This window comes from Danio rerio, chromosome 2 (genome assembly GCF_049306965.1).
Source record: "Danio rerio strain Tuebingen ecotype United States chromosome 2, GRCz12tu, whole genome shotgun sequence".
Taxonomy (NCBI): Eukaryota; Metazoa; Chordata; class Actinopteri; order Cypriniformes; family Danionidae; genus Danio; species Danio rerio.
In genome coordinates, this window is record NC_133177.1 from 60000001 (window position 1) to 60016173 (window position 16173).

Genomic DNA, 16173 nt, shown 5'->3' on the forward strand with positions numbered 1-16173 from the left:
GCATATGCGATGTTTGTGTGTATGTGTGTGTGCAGTCCTTTACTGACAGCTGTGTGTGGATCTTGTCGGAAAATATGGTGAAAAGTTCTACATGACGATAATAGTTTGATTGCGGTGTTTGCTTCAACATATCCTCTAATATCTGCATACTCCACGTCTTAATTCCATTTCTGTTTAGTTCAGTTATGACTTTAGTCAGATTAAGGTCATCAAAAATTGCTGTTTTGAGCTTATGTAGGCCTACAGTCCAAATTTCATGTTTAACTGAATAAACAGTTAGTAAACACACATACATCTTATTGAACATCATTTATATTCATCACCAATTATCATAGTAGAACAGTTTCTCAAGCAGTTTGTGATGCATTTTGGAAACAGCAGATCATGCGCCACCTGGCTTGAGAAACCCGTTCTCAAAGCCTTACTCTTGGTCATTATTTGGGTAGCACACATTTTCGAAATGCCTTTGGCAGAATTTAAATTAGTCATTTTAATCTAGATTAATCTACATTAAATCCAAGATTACAGTGAGTAATCTAGATTATATATAAAATACCAAAATAAAAAAGAATTTTACATACAAACTAATATAAGCTTTTAAGTATTACATAAAAATTAAAACAAAAAAGCCATGTCAAACTCAAAAAAACACAAAACAATAGATATACTTATAATACAAGCTTAGATTCAAAATAAAGCATAGAAAGTAAAACAAATATAGTACAAGTTATATATTTATTGCATATAAATGTGTCCAGAAATATGTACAGATTCATAATAATGGCTTTAATTCAGTCACCATGGTGTACAGTCAAGTACTGGTTAAGGCTTTTTTTTTTTTTAGTTAACATGGCACTACAATCATGGGACGCTTTCAACTAGTATAGACACACAACACAGCACTATAACAATAATAATGCAGAAATATGAGATGTAAACACTATTTCAAATAAAGCAAATGCCTGACAGAAAGTAGCACACACACGTTTCACTCATGACCACTATCAAAACTGCACAAATGGGTATAATATATGTACAGTACAGACCAAAAGTTTGGAAACACCTTCTCGTTCAGAGTTTTCTTTATTTTTATGACTATGAAAATTGTAGATTCACACTGAAGGCATCAAACTATGAATTAACACATGTGGAATTATATACATAACAAAATAAAAAAGGGGGTGAAACAACTGAAAATGTGTCATATTGTTGGTTCTTCAAAGTAGCCACCTTTTGCTTTGATTACTGATTTGCACACTCTTGGCATTCTCTTGAGCTTTAAGAGGTAGTCACCTGAAATAGTTTTTTACTTCACAGGTGTACCCTGTCAGGTTTAATAAGTGGGATTTCTTGCCTTATAAAAGGGGTTGGGACCATCAGTTGTGTTGTGCAGAAGTCAAGTAGATACATAGCTGATAGTCATACTGAATAGACTGTTAGAATTTGTATTATGGCAAGAAAAAAACAGCCAAGTAAAGAAAAACGAGTGGCCATCATTGCTTTAAAGGGCACCTATGGTGAAAAATCTACTTCTCAAGCTGTTTGGACAGACGTGTGTGCAAGTATAGTGTATAGACTGTCATATTGGGGTGATATAAACACACAGCCCTTTTTTTTCAATTTAATAACATAAAAACGGTGGACCAATTGGAGCGGTTTTCAGACCGACCGCAACTTTACGTAAGAGTGCAGTCCCCCCGCCCACCAATATTGATTGACAGGTGCGTCACGATAATGGGGTATGTGCCGAAGCATGCTAATAGGACTTTTAATTTGCCAGTAACCTGGGTTAAGTGCTTCCGGCGAAGTGAATCCCAATGCAAAATCCGGTGCGTTTAAGGTCTGTTTTCTTTAAAAATCAGCGATCTCCACTAGCTGAGTGATATCCGATTTGAAGTGGGTCTCAGATTGTACAAGAAGCACTGCATCAAATTAAATTTCTCCAACCATATCTTTGTAATACGAGCATTTATTTTTACCCCATTATATTCAATGGAGCTTCTGCATTAGTCTGTCGATTCTGACGGGCGTGTGCGAGTAAACGGCTTTTTGTCTCATTTTACGCTTGAGCAACTAAATAAATGCTAAAGTTTATTTAACTGAATGTATTTTTATGACATTACAACATCGATGCTGTATAAGGAACATAAAATGGAAAAAAGTTCACAATAACAGGTCACCGGAAGTGTATTAGCATAGGAACAGCACTAGCTCGGCATATACCCTACATCCTCAGTTTGTTGTTTCACTTCCACCATTTTCAGCGCGAGTCAAAAGAGATATCACTAAAGGAACACCTTTGCTCTAGTTTTAGATGTAAGGCTCATTGGGCCCAACACAAGATCAATATTCTCCACATTATAACTCTAATTATTGCAAATTTGTGTACTTAAACTTCAGCCGTTTGCATTTTTCGTGATCACAGAAGCTCCCTATGATCTAGACTTGGTGCAGCTGGAAAAGTGCATGCGCATTGACTCATGTGCGCGTCTCTCCATTGGAAATAAAATGATAAACTTGCATACAGGTCGCACACCAGAAGCGCTGCTCTGCGTCGCGCAGTGCCATGCATTTTAGAATTTTAAACATGGGTTTCTATCAGTGTACACACAACAGCGCTTCAAGTCGGCAGCTGGGTGCCGTGGACAGCCGCCGACTTGAAGTGCTGTTGTGTGTACCCTGATAGTGACCTATGTTCAGAATTAGAATTCTAAAATGCATGGCGCTGCGTGGCGCGATGACTCGGTACACTTCATGTTTCTGCCGCACCACAGAGTGTGTCTGGTGTGCCGTGTCGCTCTGTATCCGGTGCCTCTGTCAAAGTTGATTCAGTGTGCGTGGTTATTAGTCTCGGTGTACAAGCTCAGAACATTAAACTAGCACACAGATGGCTGTAGAACTATACAAAGACACAAATGACTTTGTACTTTCTGTTTGGTCTGTGTCCGACTCGTACATGTACCGCTGAATGCTGGTTCTCTCACTCATGTCGCTTCTCTCTGTCTGCCTGTCTGTTGCCAAACAAAGTGCGGGTGAGCTCTTGGCTCCGCCCCCTTGTTACATTGGGCGGGAATTTGAAACTAATTTTCATGTGAAGCAACACGCCCCTAAAGAGCAAGCTGTGTACACGCCCCCAAAATAACACTTTTGAGCACATTATAATAAAAACATCTGAACTGTGTGTTGAACTGAACCTAAACTGGCACACTCAGAAGAACCATAATACTAATATTAAATCTTAAAAAAGGGGTAAACTATGTGCGCTTTAAGAAATGAAGGGCAGTCAGTCCGAAAAATTGGGAAAACTTTGATAGTGTCCCCAAGAGCAGTCACAAAAACAATCAAGCACTACAAAGAAACTGGCTTACATGCAGACCGCAAAAGGAAAGAAGACCAAGAGTCACCTCTGCTGCGGAGGATAAGTTCATCCGAGTCACCAGCCTCAGAAATGGCAGGTTAACAGCGGCTCAGATTAGAGACCAGGTCAATGCCACACAGAAATCTTGCAGCAGACACATCTCTAGAACAACTGTTAAGAGGAGACTGTGAATCAGGCCTTCATGGTAGAATATCTGCTGGGAAACCACTGCTAAGGACAGGCAACAAGCAGAAGAGACTTGTTTGGGCTAAAAAAACGCCAGACCAGTGGAAATCTGTGCTTTGAGTCTAACTTTGAGATCTTTGGTTCCAACCACGGTTGCTTTGTACGATGCAGAAAAGGTGAACAGATGGACTCTACATGCCTGGTTCCCAACGTGAAGCGTGGAGGAGGAGGTGTGATGGTGTGGGGGTGCTTTACTGGTGACACTGTTGAGGATTTATTCAAAATTGGAGACATACTGAACCAGCATGGCTACCACAGCATCTTGCAGCGGCATGCTATTCCATCTGGTTTGCGTTTAGTTGGACCATCATTTATTGTTCAACAGGACAATGACCCAAACACATCTCCAGGCTGTGTAAGGGCTATTTGACCAAGAAGGAGAAGGATGGGGTGCTGCGCCGGATGACCTGGCCTTCACAGTCACCGGACCTGAACCTAATCGAGATGGTTTGGCATGAGCTGGACCGCAGAGAGAAGGCAAAAGGGCCAACAAGTACCAAGCATCTCAGAGAACTCCTTCAAGACTGTTGGAAGACCATTTCAGGTGACTACCTCTTGAAGCTCATCAAGAGAATGCCAAGAGTGTGCAAAGCAGTAATCAAAGCAAAAGGTGGCTACTTTGAAGAACCTAGACTATGACATATTTTCAGTTGTTTCACCCTTTTTTGTTATGTATATAATTCCACATGTGTTAATTCATAGTTTTGATGCCTTCAGTGTGAATCTACAATTTTCATAGTCATGAAAATAAAGAAAACTCTTTGAATGAGAAGTTATTTCCAATCTTTTGGTCTGTACTATATATATACATATATTATTTATATATATATATATATATTATATTATATTATATATATATTATTTATATATATATATATAAATATATATATATATATTATTTATATATATATATATATATATATATATATATATATATATATATATATATATATATATATTATATATATATATATATATATATATATATATATATATATATATATATATATATATATATATATATATATATATAAGCATTAAAACCAGCACTGACCAGCAGCACGGCTGTTGTTAGTTCATTTTAACCGTCCATAACACAATTGATACGCTCATTTGCAAAAATAAAACAAACTCCAGTGCATTAATAAAGCTATAATAAATATTGAAAAACAAATCGGTAAACTCTGCGTCTTATGGTCAAATATATATGGAGATTTTATGCAAAACTCAAGATAGAATATTTACAAGATACGGATCATATCACATTAATACACGTTTCAGTAATGTTTGCAGTCCAGTTTCGTTCATGGTTTATACACTAGTGCATATTTGTATGATAATAATGATATAGAGAATTTAACCAGCATCATCTGAATATAAACACCAAAACATAATATAAGCAATCGTTTATTTTGGATTAGTTTTGGAAATGATACTGATTTCAATAGAAAAAATACTGTTAATATACACTACCGGTCAACAGTTTGAGATTTCAATATTTCATAAGAAACATATCCTGCATTTATTTGATCAAAAAAATACAGTCAAAGTTGTGAAATATTATTAGAATTTATAATACATTTTTAAGTGCTGCATCATTACTCGTTACTAGGGGTGTCAAAATTATTGATATCATAACCGATTATTACGTACTGACGTCATTTATCTTCTATGCGTGATGTTGCAGTAGAATACTATGGTGAAGGAGGCGAGGGCGAGTAAATAACGCTCTTACTACAATGAAGCCGGCACAGCACACGAGCCGCTATTTCATTAGAAATGCTGTAAAACTCCATCTTTACCTCTCACTTTGGATGTTTGACCCGCTGGCCTGTTTGTGAGGTAACTTCCTTTCCTCTTGGCTGTAAAAGCGATACTTGTGGATCCAGACACGAGCGCGCCAGAGGTGCAAGTTTTCTCCACTGTGTCTATTACCTGTGATAACCGCGTATTATATGCATATCGACTGTAACCGCAGCTGTTCTTCCCGCATAACTCATCAGTGAACGGCGCTTACATTTCTAAAGCCGATTGCAGCCCTTTCTGTTAAGCAGGTCAAGACAATAACCAATCATAAGGGTGTAAGACCTCAACTGCCAGCGCTCAAAAAGCAAGCAGGATTATATTTACATTAGTTTATCAGCTATAAATGCTCATGCTGTCTTCTGTGCATGTGTTGGAGTTTTGTTTGATACATTCAGAAAGAGTGTTTTCTTTGAGCAGATTAAGGGATGTAATGTAATGTATTTTTTATTGTGTGCCATGTCAGCAACCAAGGCTATCTTCATGGCAGGAATCTTTCAAAAATAAATATACAATTTAAAAATCAACAAACAAAATGAAACATAAATTAAATAAGATTTTTTTGTGTTAATACATGATAAAAATTCTAAAATCTTTTCTGGTTTCACTTTGTCAAAAATGTCCTTAAAAGAGTTCATTTCATAAAAAGTCCTTCTGGAATCAGTAAAAGCAGGACAGTCCAGTAAAATATGTTGTACAGTAAGAGGAGTTTTGCAGCACAAACACTGAGTAGGGTTTTCACCTTGGAGCAAAAAACCATGTGTAATTCTCGTATGCCCAATACGACATCTGGTTAAAAACTACTTGATCAAATCGATTCTTAAATTGTCTTAAAATTCTGTGTGAAACTTCAGGTTGGATTTCATGTAGTTTATTGTTTTATAATGCATCCCATTCCTTTTGCCACTTGTTTAAAATGTAAGCGTTGATAAAAGGTTTCATCTCTGACGGAGGACTTTGGCATTTGTTCACTACTTGCTTCAAAGCATCTTTAGCAGCTGCATCAGCTCGCTCATTGCCTGAAAGTCCGACATGTCCAGGAACCCAGCAGAAAATGATGTGATAAAACTGATTTTGTAGTTGGTGAACTTTAGTTAAAATATTATCAATCAAAGGATGATCATTCGTTGAAGATTTCATAACTTGGAGGCATGATTTTGTCAGGGTTCTGCCACTCTGATCTTGTAAATTCTTGTTTTGGTGGCAGATTTCTGACACTACTCGTGTCTGGTCCTGTTTCTGTGTCTGTGTGCGCGCGCCGTCGTGGGTGTACGCAGAGTGTGCGCGCTCCTGCTTGACGCGGCCGCGTGCGCGCTCTGCGTCCCTCAGACGCGTGCGCTCTTGTACTCGTGTTTGTGTTTTCGTCTGTCAGCAGCATGGTGTTTCATTCCCAGCGTCTCAGTCTTATTGGTTTCGGTTTTGGTCGGCGCTGGGATGAAGCATGCATGCTGCATATGTGAGCGCATGGTGAGTTTTCATTCATCGTGTGCTCGTGTCTTGCGTCTTTTGTCAAAGCACGTGGCTCGGTGTTTACATTGTGGTCACGTGCTTTTGTCGTGTACTTCAGTGTTGTGTTATGTGAGCGTATGGCTTGTATTGTCTCTCTGTGTCATGCGCTCTCCCGTCTATTGTCTAGTCCCACCCTCCTTGTTAACCCATTATTAGTTTGTCATGTTCACCTGTGTGTCAATTTACTTTTTGCTTTATAATCCCCCTCATGTTTTCAGTCCTTTGCGAGTTCGTCATCATATGTTGTCGATGTTTACCTGTCTTGCTGTGTCCAGTCCTGCCTTGTCGTGCCTGCCCAGTCAAGTTTGTTTGTTTGATTTATTGTTTGTTGTAGTAGTGTTTTCCCCCTCGGGGTTGTTTATTTTTGCCTTTTATTTTATTTTTTAATTAATAAATCCTACTTCACTCTGCGCTTGGGTCCTTGCTCCTTTTTCCCTTTACCGGAACGTGACAGATTTAGAGTCTGTAAAAATGATGGATTTCTTTTGTTGGGCAATTTCTATATACTCCAATGCTAAAAGTAAAGCGCGGGCTTCAGCTGTGATTATGGGTCAAATTAAGGGCACAGTTCATATATCTAACTGCTGTGATAAAGCACAAAATTTTATTACAAATATTATATAAATAAAATATATATTTTAATAAAAAAAATTCATGTGTTGTGAAGAAAAAATCTAATTATGTATGGAAAGCATCGTCAATGCACCGAGACATCGAATTAAATCGAATCGATGGCATGATAATCGTAATGAATCAAACCGTGAGACCAGTGTAGATTCACACCCCTATTCGTTATAATTATAGACCTTTTTCTTGGCTACTGCATGGAGGGCGCCATAGTGACCAGCGTCTTTCGGTAGATTGTTTAGAACTTTCGTTTATATTGTTTACAACCAGTAATTTGCGATCCGAAAATAGGTTTCAATAGCGTTTTGAGTGGATTACGGAGTGTTTTTGTGACGCACAACTTTGAAAGGTGTGTTAAAGCTGTTATAGTCAGATCTGTGGTTCAAGCGCGAGAGAAAAACAGTATCGTAAGCCATGTTTCTTTTCGTTCTGCTTGATCACGTGCCCCAAAAAAAGATATTTAAAATAAACAAAACAATATGATGTCTTTTGACTGCTTTCTTTAATAACTACATTACACAATAGTAGTACTTTTATTTTAAGTACATGAGTAGTACATTTTAGAATAAACTACTTGCAATACTGAAGAAAAAAAATGTTGGATACTTCAGTACTTCCACTTAAGTATAGTGCTTAAAGAGCACTTCAACTTTTACTCAAGTCACTTTTTTGATAGAGCACTTGTACTTTGACTTAAGTCTGGGTCTCTAGTACTTTATACATCTCTGATTATAGGACAATGAAAGTGTTTTTTGACCTTGCATGCAGATCAGTCTGTTGTTGGAGACGCCCAAAACCAAAATATGACCCTTTATAAAGAATAATAGGGGCTCTTTTAAACCACACACACAAAAAAAAGACTTTTAAAACTCACTCAAAACTCTCTGCCTTTCTGTAAAAGTATTGAATATCCTTATTTTTTATTTGTTTGTTTATTCAATTACAATTTCATTTTATTATTTTTTATTCTAAGTTTTCATGTGGGGGTCAGGATTCAAACTATATGAATGATGGACGTCGTCTTATTAAAGGGGTGGTCCAGAGTGCATTTTTAAGGCTTGGTTGTGTTTATGGGGTGCAAAGTAATGTGTGTTTATGTTTCATTTGTAGAAAATCACATTATTTTTTTCATATACCTTACTTTGATTGTATTCAGCTAATTAGCTAACATGAAAATGACTGTCATGTTTCCTAGTTCCTCCAAAAGGCCCGCCATCAAGAGGCTCTGATTGGTTAGCTAACATAATGTGCTGTGATTCGCAGATCAACTCCACATCACCAGGAAGCATCTCTGTTATAAGATTACAGCGCCTCTGGCCATGCCTCTTCACTGCTCCAGGTATATGCGCACTTCATTTGCTGCATTCTGAGGTGTTGTTTATGTTCACACAGCTACATTACAGATGAACTAAAGTTTAAAATATGATATCGTAGTGAACCACCCCTTTAATGTAATTTTCTAGTATGTTTTTGCACTAAAAAACTAAAATGCCTTCAATAAGAATTTTAAAGAGTAATAATTCACAATTGTGCTGTATTTTTGATCAAATGAACAGGCTTCTTGTACAAGCATGACACTGAGCTCTGGCGGTGGTGTGTGTGTACGCTCTGGATTCTGCTCTTACTGCTGGGATCTGCCGCTGGTGTTTTCTGCAGGCTCTGGGACGCTCTGCTCTGGGATGGTTTCTGGGACGAGGCCGCTCAGATCCAGACTGGCTCTGGGACTCAATTGGTCTTCTTCTGTGCTGGTTTCGCTCTCCTGACTAACTAGAGGTGGACGGTGGGGTCTGAAACCAGCAGCCGGATCCTCCACATCCGAGTCTGAGTCCAGAGAGCGCTCCTGAGAGCCTGACGAGCCCACTGAATCACCTGCGCACACACACATGCATGCACGCACACATGTATACACACAAACAGAGAGGGACACACAGATAGACACACATATACAGATGCATACACACAAAACACACACACAAATATATATATATTACTAATAGTTTATTTAAATATATATTATTTAATAGTTATCACTTCTAATATCTGTAATATACACCGTGTGCTGTCTCACCGCACTCCTGATGGGCTCTGATTGGCTCTTCATGAGCTCCAGTCTCACTGTCCTGAATGAAGAAGAGCATGATTAAAGCAGAAACAGCAGAACACTTGCATCCTCACTATCTGTGTTTCCATCCAAAGATGGGAATTAAATTTGTGCTCAAAACTGGAATATTGATTGAAACGTCTGTGAATAAAGCAGCGTTTCCAGTCAATGAGAAACAAAAGAGCACAAAATCATCACTTCCTGTCAACTGAAGCAACTATCAGACAGAAAAATGTAGTTTAGTGCGTTAGTTTTGTGCTGTTTTTTCTTCTCTAATAAATGAGTTGCACCTCAGAAGACGAAAGGCAATGAATGTGGTGAATGTGATAGTTTGTGGAGGCGTGAGGGAGGGCAGACAGATGCTCAAGACAGTTCTGGAGGGAATAATAATAATAAAAGTATCAAGTGAATCTCAGTCAGAGTGACCATCGGGTTATTGATCACCTCCCTGACTAAGGCCCTTCTTCCCCTGATCAATCAGGTTAGATGGCCGGCCAGCTCTAGGAAGAGTCCTGGTGGTTTCAAACATCTTCCACTTATGAATGATGGAGGCCGCTGTGCTCAGTGGAACTTTCAGAGCAGCAGAAATGTTTCTGTAACCTTCCCCAGCCTTGTGCATGGAGACAATCCTGTCTCAGAGGACTACAGACAATTCCTTTGGGCTCTATTTTGACGGTCCATGCGCAAAGCGCAAAACGCAGGGCTCAAACGCTTTCAGGGCGTGTCAGGACGCGTTTTTGCTTATTTAAGTACGGGAAAATGCGCTTTGCGCCAAGGCGTATGGTCTAAAAGGGTTGAGTTTATTTTCTTAATGAGTTATAGGTGTGTTTTAAGAATAAACCAATCAGAGTCTCATCTCCCATTCCCTTTAAGAGTCAGCTGCGTCGTGTCAAGAGCGCATTCGCTATTTACAGGACGCAAAGTAAGTCTAATTGGGAATACTGAGCATTTCACAAGCAAACAGTTAACAGTGTTTTAACAGAAAACTGTTAAACAGAGCATCTACTGCGTGAGAATGAGAGATAATAGATCACTTTCACTTTCGCTCTTGGATAGGGAAACCTTTACACACAGACATCAATTAGTCTATAAATAAATAATTTTGTTTGTTAAGCGCAAATATTCGTTTCAAAACTATTTCTAAATTCAGTTCTAATTTCCAGCAAACGAATAAATGAATAATAATAACAAAATGTGCTCAAAAACCTGAGTTATATCCTAAAACACATGCTGTGCCCCATATGGTCTAAAACCTGACAGGTGGGCAAATCTAAGCTTGTTTTTAATAAAACAAATATAAATATGGATATAATGAATAATACTGCTAATAATAATAACATTATACAAAAGCAAATTGTTATGAATGAACTGAAAAAGCCTCCCGAGATGAAGAAGACATAAAAGCAGTGATTTTTCATATTTATGTAGGCTAGAAAATAATATGTTTTGTAATATTTTAATCCTTTATATTTATATTCTATATCTATTCTCATTTTATCCTATATATATCCTTAATATTTACATTTTTTCATATGTAAAGATATTTGCCTATTGCTCTCTTGTGTGTATTAAGCAGTGTGTAAGCGAGGCGCAACTCTGCGCTGGAGTTTAGACCGGGTTTGTTTTGGTCTAATGAAAAATCTATTATAGTTTCTCAAAATAGCAACGCGCCAGCGGTCCGCCTCAGAACGCCTTCCTTTTTAGACCAGAACGCCTATGGGCGCACATATGAGCACTAATGCATTTGCTATTTAAACAGCGTAGCGCAACGCCTCAAAACGACTCTTGCGCCAAGCTGAAACTACCAAAAGACTACTGCGCCGCGCCTTGCGCCACACTGCGCCGAGTGTATGATAGGGCCCTTTGTCTTCATACTTGGTTTGTGCTTTGGCATGCAATGTCAACCCTGGGCCCTTATATAGACAGGTGTAGCCTTTTCAGATAATGTCCAATGAGCTGAACTGACCACAGGTGAACTCTAATTAAGCTGCTGAAACATCTCAAGAATGATCTTGTGCATGTTGAGCTCATTTTCAGGTTAATTCGGATGTACAAAGAGAATATATGTGGGACTCCGCGTAAGGAGTGTTTCATACATCTGATTTTTTTACTGCGTACGCACATTTACAGCTTTGTCAATGTTTTATTATTCATTTAACACACGTCTTTGTACAAGAGGCCCCTAAAGTTTTCTGATTTTGATTGTAATGCAATAACGTGCACCTTTAGTAAAGCTGCTGAGAAACAATAATTATTGTGAAAAGCGCTGTAGTAATAAACTTGAATTGAACAATCATCAGTGTGGAGTTTGCATGTTCTCCCCGTGTTGGTGTGGGTTTCCTCTGGGTGCTCTGGTTTCCCCAACAGTCCAAAGATATGCGGTACAGGTGAATTTAATGAGCTAAATTGGCCGTAGTGTATGTGAATGAGTGTGTATGGATGTTTCCCAGTGTTAGATTGCGGCTGGAAGGTCGTCCGCTGCGTAAAACATAGGCTGGATAAGTTGGTGGTTCATTCCGTTGTGGCGACCCCGAATTAATAAAGTGACTAAGCCGAAAAGAAACAGAATGAATGACTGAATAATCATCAGACCTGACGCTGAGCAGGAGATTTGGTCGTGCAGATGAAGATGCTCTGCTGGAAGACGATCAGAGCCTCCACGATTCGGGCCTGATGAGGATAATCCACCAGAGACGAGAGGGAAACTGTGGCCCCGGTGGGTTTGGGTCTCATTAGCGTCGGCCCGAACACGATGCCTAAATTACTGGCACTCATTTTATTCTCCTGCTCCAGCTCTGAGACCCTAGAGAGACACAAACGTAACATTGTCATCATTTTACATCAATTAACAACATTCACTGCTCTTTAGACTGATGGGTAATATTTAAGCTTGTGTAGATTTTATGACTTTATGACATTTACACTGCAGATCTTGATTGTAAATTCAGATTTTGTGACTGCATCCAATTTCTTCGATGACCTGCTTATATCATCTTTTAATAGTGACTCGTGTCTGATTATTTGCATTTACACAGCACACGGCAAAGGCACAATGAGCAGGGAAAAAAAAGACTGACAGCTGATAATGATAACTGACAGTGTTTTTGAAGTGTTCCAGTCAGGTTTCAGGGCTCATCACAGTACAGAAACCGCATTAGTGAAAATAACCAACGATTTACTCTTAGCTGCTGACAAAGAATCCCAAAACAAAAAGTTGTTTTACTGTAGTTCAAGACAGAAAGGCCATCTTCTTTTAATCTAGGACTTTTTAAACCAGTTGCCATCTTAAAGTAACGTCCATAGCATGATTTATGCACGTAATGTACTGCAAGACAGTGGGCCTCCCTTTTGACACAACTTATCCATTGGCACCCCCTCCTCCCAAACACGCACGCACGCACACACGCAAACAAACACACACACACACACACACACACACACACACACACGCACACACACACACACATATATATATATATATATATATATATATATATATATATATATATATATATATATAAAGACACAGACAGATGTCAGACTGTTAACTCACTTTTATCATAATTTGCATGAAAGTGCAATTATTTACAGAGTAATAAGTATATTAATATAACGTTTGTAAAGCTAGGATGATGGTTCAATATGAACAGAACAGATCCAAGAACTGTCCATCCCAGTCAAAACAGTCGAAGTTTAGCGGGTCTCATGCTGTCATTAGCCAAAATATCTTGACAAACCACACATAAAGGTCGTGGTTCATCAGCTGGTCCTGTCCACGTAAATCCTAAACTCAAATACTGATCATCATATCGTCCTCTTTTGGGTTTAAGCCCTGAACTTGAAGGCTTTGAATCGGGGGGTCTAAGAAGCCGATCCATTGTATTAGCAGGCATATACCTGTATTGGCGGGCTTGCCAAACAGAAGCGAATTCACAGCTATGGCCTTCTGGTTTTCTTATTTTAGACGTATTATTTTTTTTTTAGCTTTGTTTAATTAAAATGTTTAAATATAGTAAAAAATACATATAATAATTAAACTTAATAATTATATTTTTATCATATAATATTTTTTCCCACGCCTCCCCTGACATGCTCTGGCGCCCCCTAGGGGAGGCGCGCCTCACACTTTGAAAACCCCTGATGTACTGTATGTGTCTGATTAGCTGCTTACACCGCAGACACAAGGACACAGATCCAATTCATAGCAGATACATTTCCACATACGAACAAGGCCTGAATCTGATTTGAGTAAATCGGAATCCATGTGATTTTTTCCTGCTTATATGTACATGGGCCATATCCCATCAGTGCCACATGGGAGAAAAACATCGGAATTGGGTCACTTGAACCATGCAGTGTAAATGCAGCCTATATTATGACTTCAAGTAACTAAGTAATCACTTAAAAGTACTTCCTCTAATTCATACAGAAAATGTATGTAAAGAAAAAAAATCTTTTGAAATCACTGGAAATAAAAGTATAAATATTATGAATAAAAAAATTGATTTTGTTAACAACCAAGCTATTATTATTGATTTATTTTTACCTTTATTTTCATTTGTATGACTTGTTTTCGTTTTTGTTCTGCTAAACTCAAAAATATTTCTTACAAATAACTGTAATACTCAAACTATAAAATATTTATATACAATAATCAATTATTTTGTTTTGCCATTATGTAAATAATTATAAAACATATGACTTAAGGTGGGAAAATATTACACTGAACTTAATTTAAATCACATAATAAATGTATTATATTTTAAGCTTATATTTGTACAAAATTATTGTATATATTTTAAATAATTTAATATGATAAAATAAAAACACTATTTAATTAAGATTACATTTTTTATCAAAATAACTAGAAATACTTATTAATTTAATTATCACTATTTTCATTCATTCACTTTCCTTTGGTTTAGTCCCTTATTTATCAGGGGTTGCAACAGCGAACTGAACCAACAACTATGCCAGTGTTTTACACAGCGGATGCCCTTCCAGCCACAACCCAGTACTAGGAAACACCCATACACACTCACATTCACACACTACGGCCAGTTTAGTTCATCAATTCCCTTTTAGCGCATATGTTTAGACTGTGGGGGAAACTGGAGCACCCGGGGGAAACCCTCACCAACATGGGGAGAACATGCAAACTCCACACAGAAATGCCAACTGGCCCAGCCGGGACTCGAACCAGCGACCTTCTTGCTGTGAGGCCACAGTGCTAACCATTAAGCCACCGTGCTGCTGTTAATACTATTTTTAATCTAACAATTTTTTATACAATAAAAATATAAATTTGCTAAACTTCTAAATTAATATATTGTATTTATTTTTGCTAATTGTATTTGTCTTATATAATATTAATTTGATACATAAATAATACAATGTGTTGATATTTTCCACAGATGAAGAGTCCGACCTGCGCAGGTGCTGAATGATGTACTTTAGCGTGGCGATGTTAGCGTTCGGCAGCCGCTTTAGCACTTCTCTGAGTTTGTCCACCAGTGTCAGCACTTCGGCTTCTGTTTCTGGCCCACGATCCACCAGTTCTGGGCTCTTTACCCCATCAGTGGACTCAGATGCATCCGAATTCAGGCTCTCCTTGGCCAGTCCCATCAGCTCATTATACATCCGGAAGGGCATGATGGGCTCCGGGAGCTGCAGATCACACAGAGAGTAATAATACAAAAATACACCATATTACATACTGCTGAAATCAAAATGAATCTTTTTTCTTTTGTTTGTCAAATAAGTGAGTTTTTCCCTAAATCAAGCAAAATAATCTGCCAATGGGCTAAGCAAAATAATCTTGTTTTTCGATTTGTGATAAGATCATTTTGCTTACCCCATTGGCAGATTATTTTGCTTGATTTAGGGAAAAACTCACTTCATTTTGGCCTATTATTTTTTAAAACAAAACAATATATTTTGCTTGTCTAGAAAATGCTTCTTGATTTAAGAACTTTTAGATTTTTTACAAAAAATCTAAGTAAGAAAAGCATTTTTCGCAGTGCATATTTTTTCTTCTGGAGAAAGTCTTATTTGTTTTATTCCGGCTAGAATAATAAATAAATAAAAAAAAAATTTAAAAAATTAAAATCAATACTATCAGCCCCCTTAAGCAATATTTTTTTCTCGACAGAACAGAAAAAACCACTACAGAACAAATACTGTTATACACACAAGGATATCTATATATATATTTTATATATTTTATCTATTTTATCTATCTATCTATCTATCTATCTATCTATCTATCTATCTATCTATCTATCTATCTATCTATCTATCTATCTATCTATCTATCTATCTATCTATCTATCTATCTATCTATCTATCTATCTATCTATCTATCCATCCATCCATCCATCCATCCATCCATCCATCCATCCATCCATCCATACATCCATACATACATACACAACCCCAAATCTGAAAAGTTGAAACAGAGTGGAAACAGCGTAGTGCGGGATTATAAACAGCATGTCAGAGGAGTGGGAAAGAGCGTTGTTTTCTCTTT

General features: G+C 37.7%; 1 protein-coding gene and 1 long non-coding RNA gene across 5 annotated transcripts in view; one reads left to right on the forward strand and one right to left on the reverse strand.

The window, feature by feature from the left end:
- LOC137488336 (uncharacterized) overlaps positions 1-9233 on the forward strand; it is an 11522-nt gene extending 2289 nt beyond the window's left edge. The window contains exons 2-3 of the long non-coding RNA XR_011007360.1: positions 8807-8882; positions 9100-9233. This is a non-coding gene — a long non-coding RNA (uncharacterized lncRNA). The remainder of the gene's footprint in view (positions 1-8806; positions 8883-9099) is intronic.
- arhgap45a (Rho GTPase activating protein 45a) overlaps positions 8975-16173 on the reverse strand; it is a 71591-nt gene continuing 64392 nt past the window's right edge. For 2 of the 4 annotated variants that reach the window (XM_068214937.2, XM_009298940.5), the window contains exons 20-23: positions 15073-15311; positions 12237-12447; positions 9612-9663; positions 8975-9412 (exon numbers count right to left, since the gene is read on the reverse strand). In XM_068214937.2, coding sequence (XP_068071038.1) covers positions 9165-9412; positions 9612-9663; positions 12237-12447; positions 15073-15311 — 750 coding nt within the window. In that variant the 3' untranslated portion in view covers positions 8975-9164. Of the gene's footprint in view, positions 9413-9596; positions 9664-12236; positions 12448-15072; positions 15312-16173 lie in introns of all 4 variants that reach the window. The other 2 variants (XM_005171466.6, XM_001919343.9) reach the window with 1 other exon arrangement.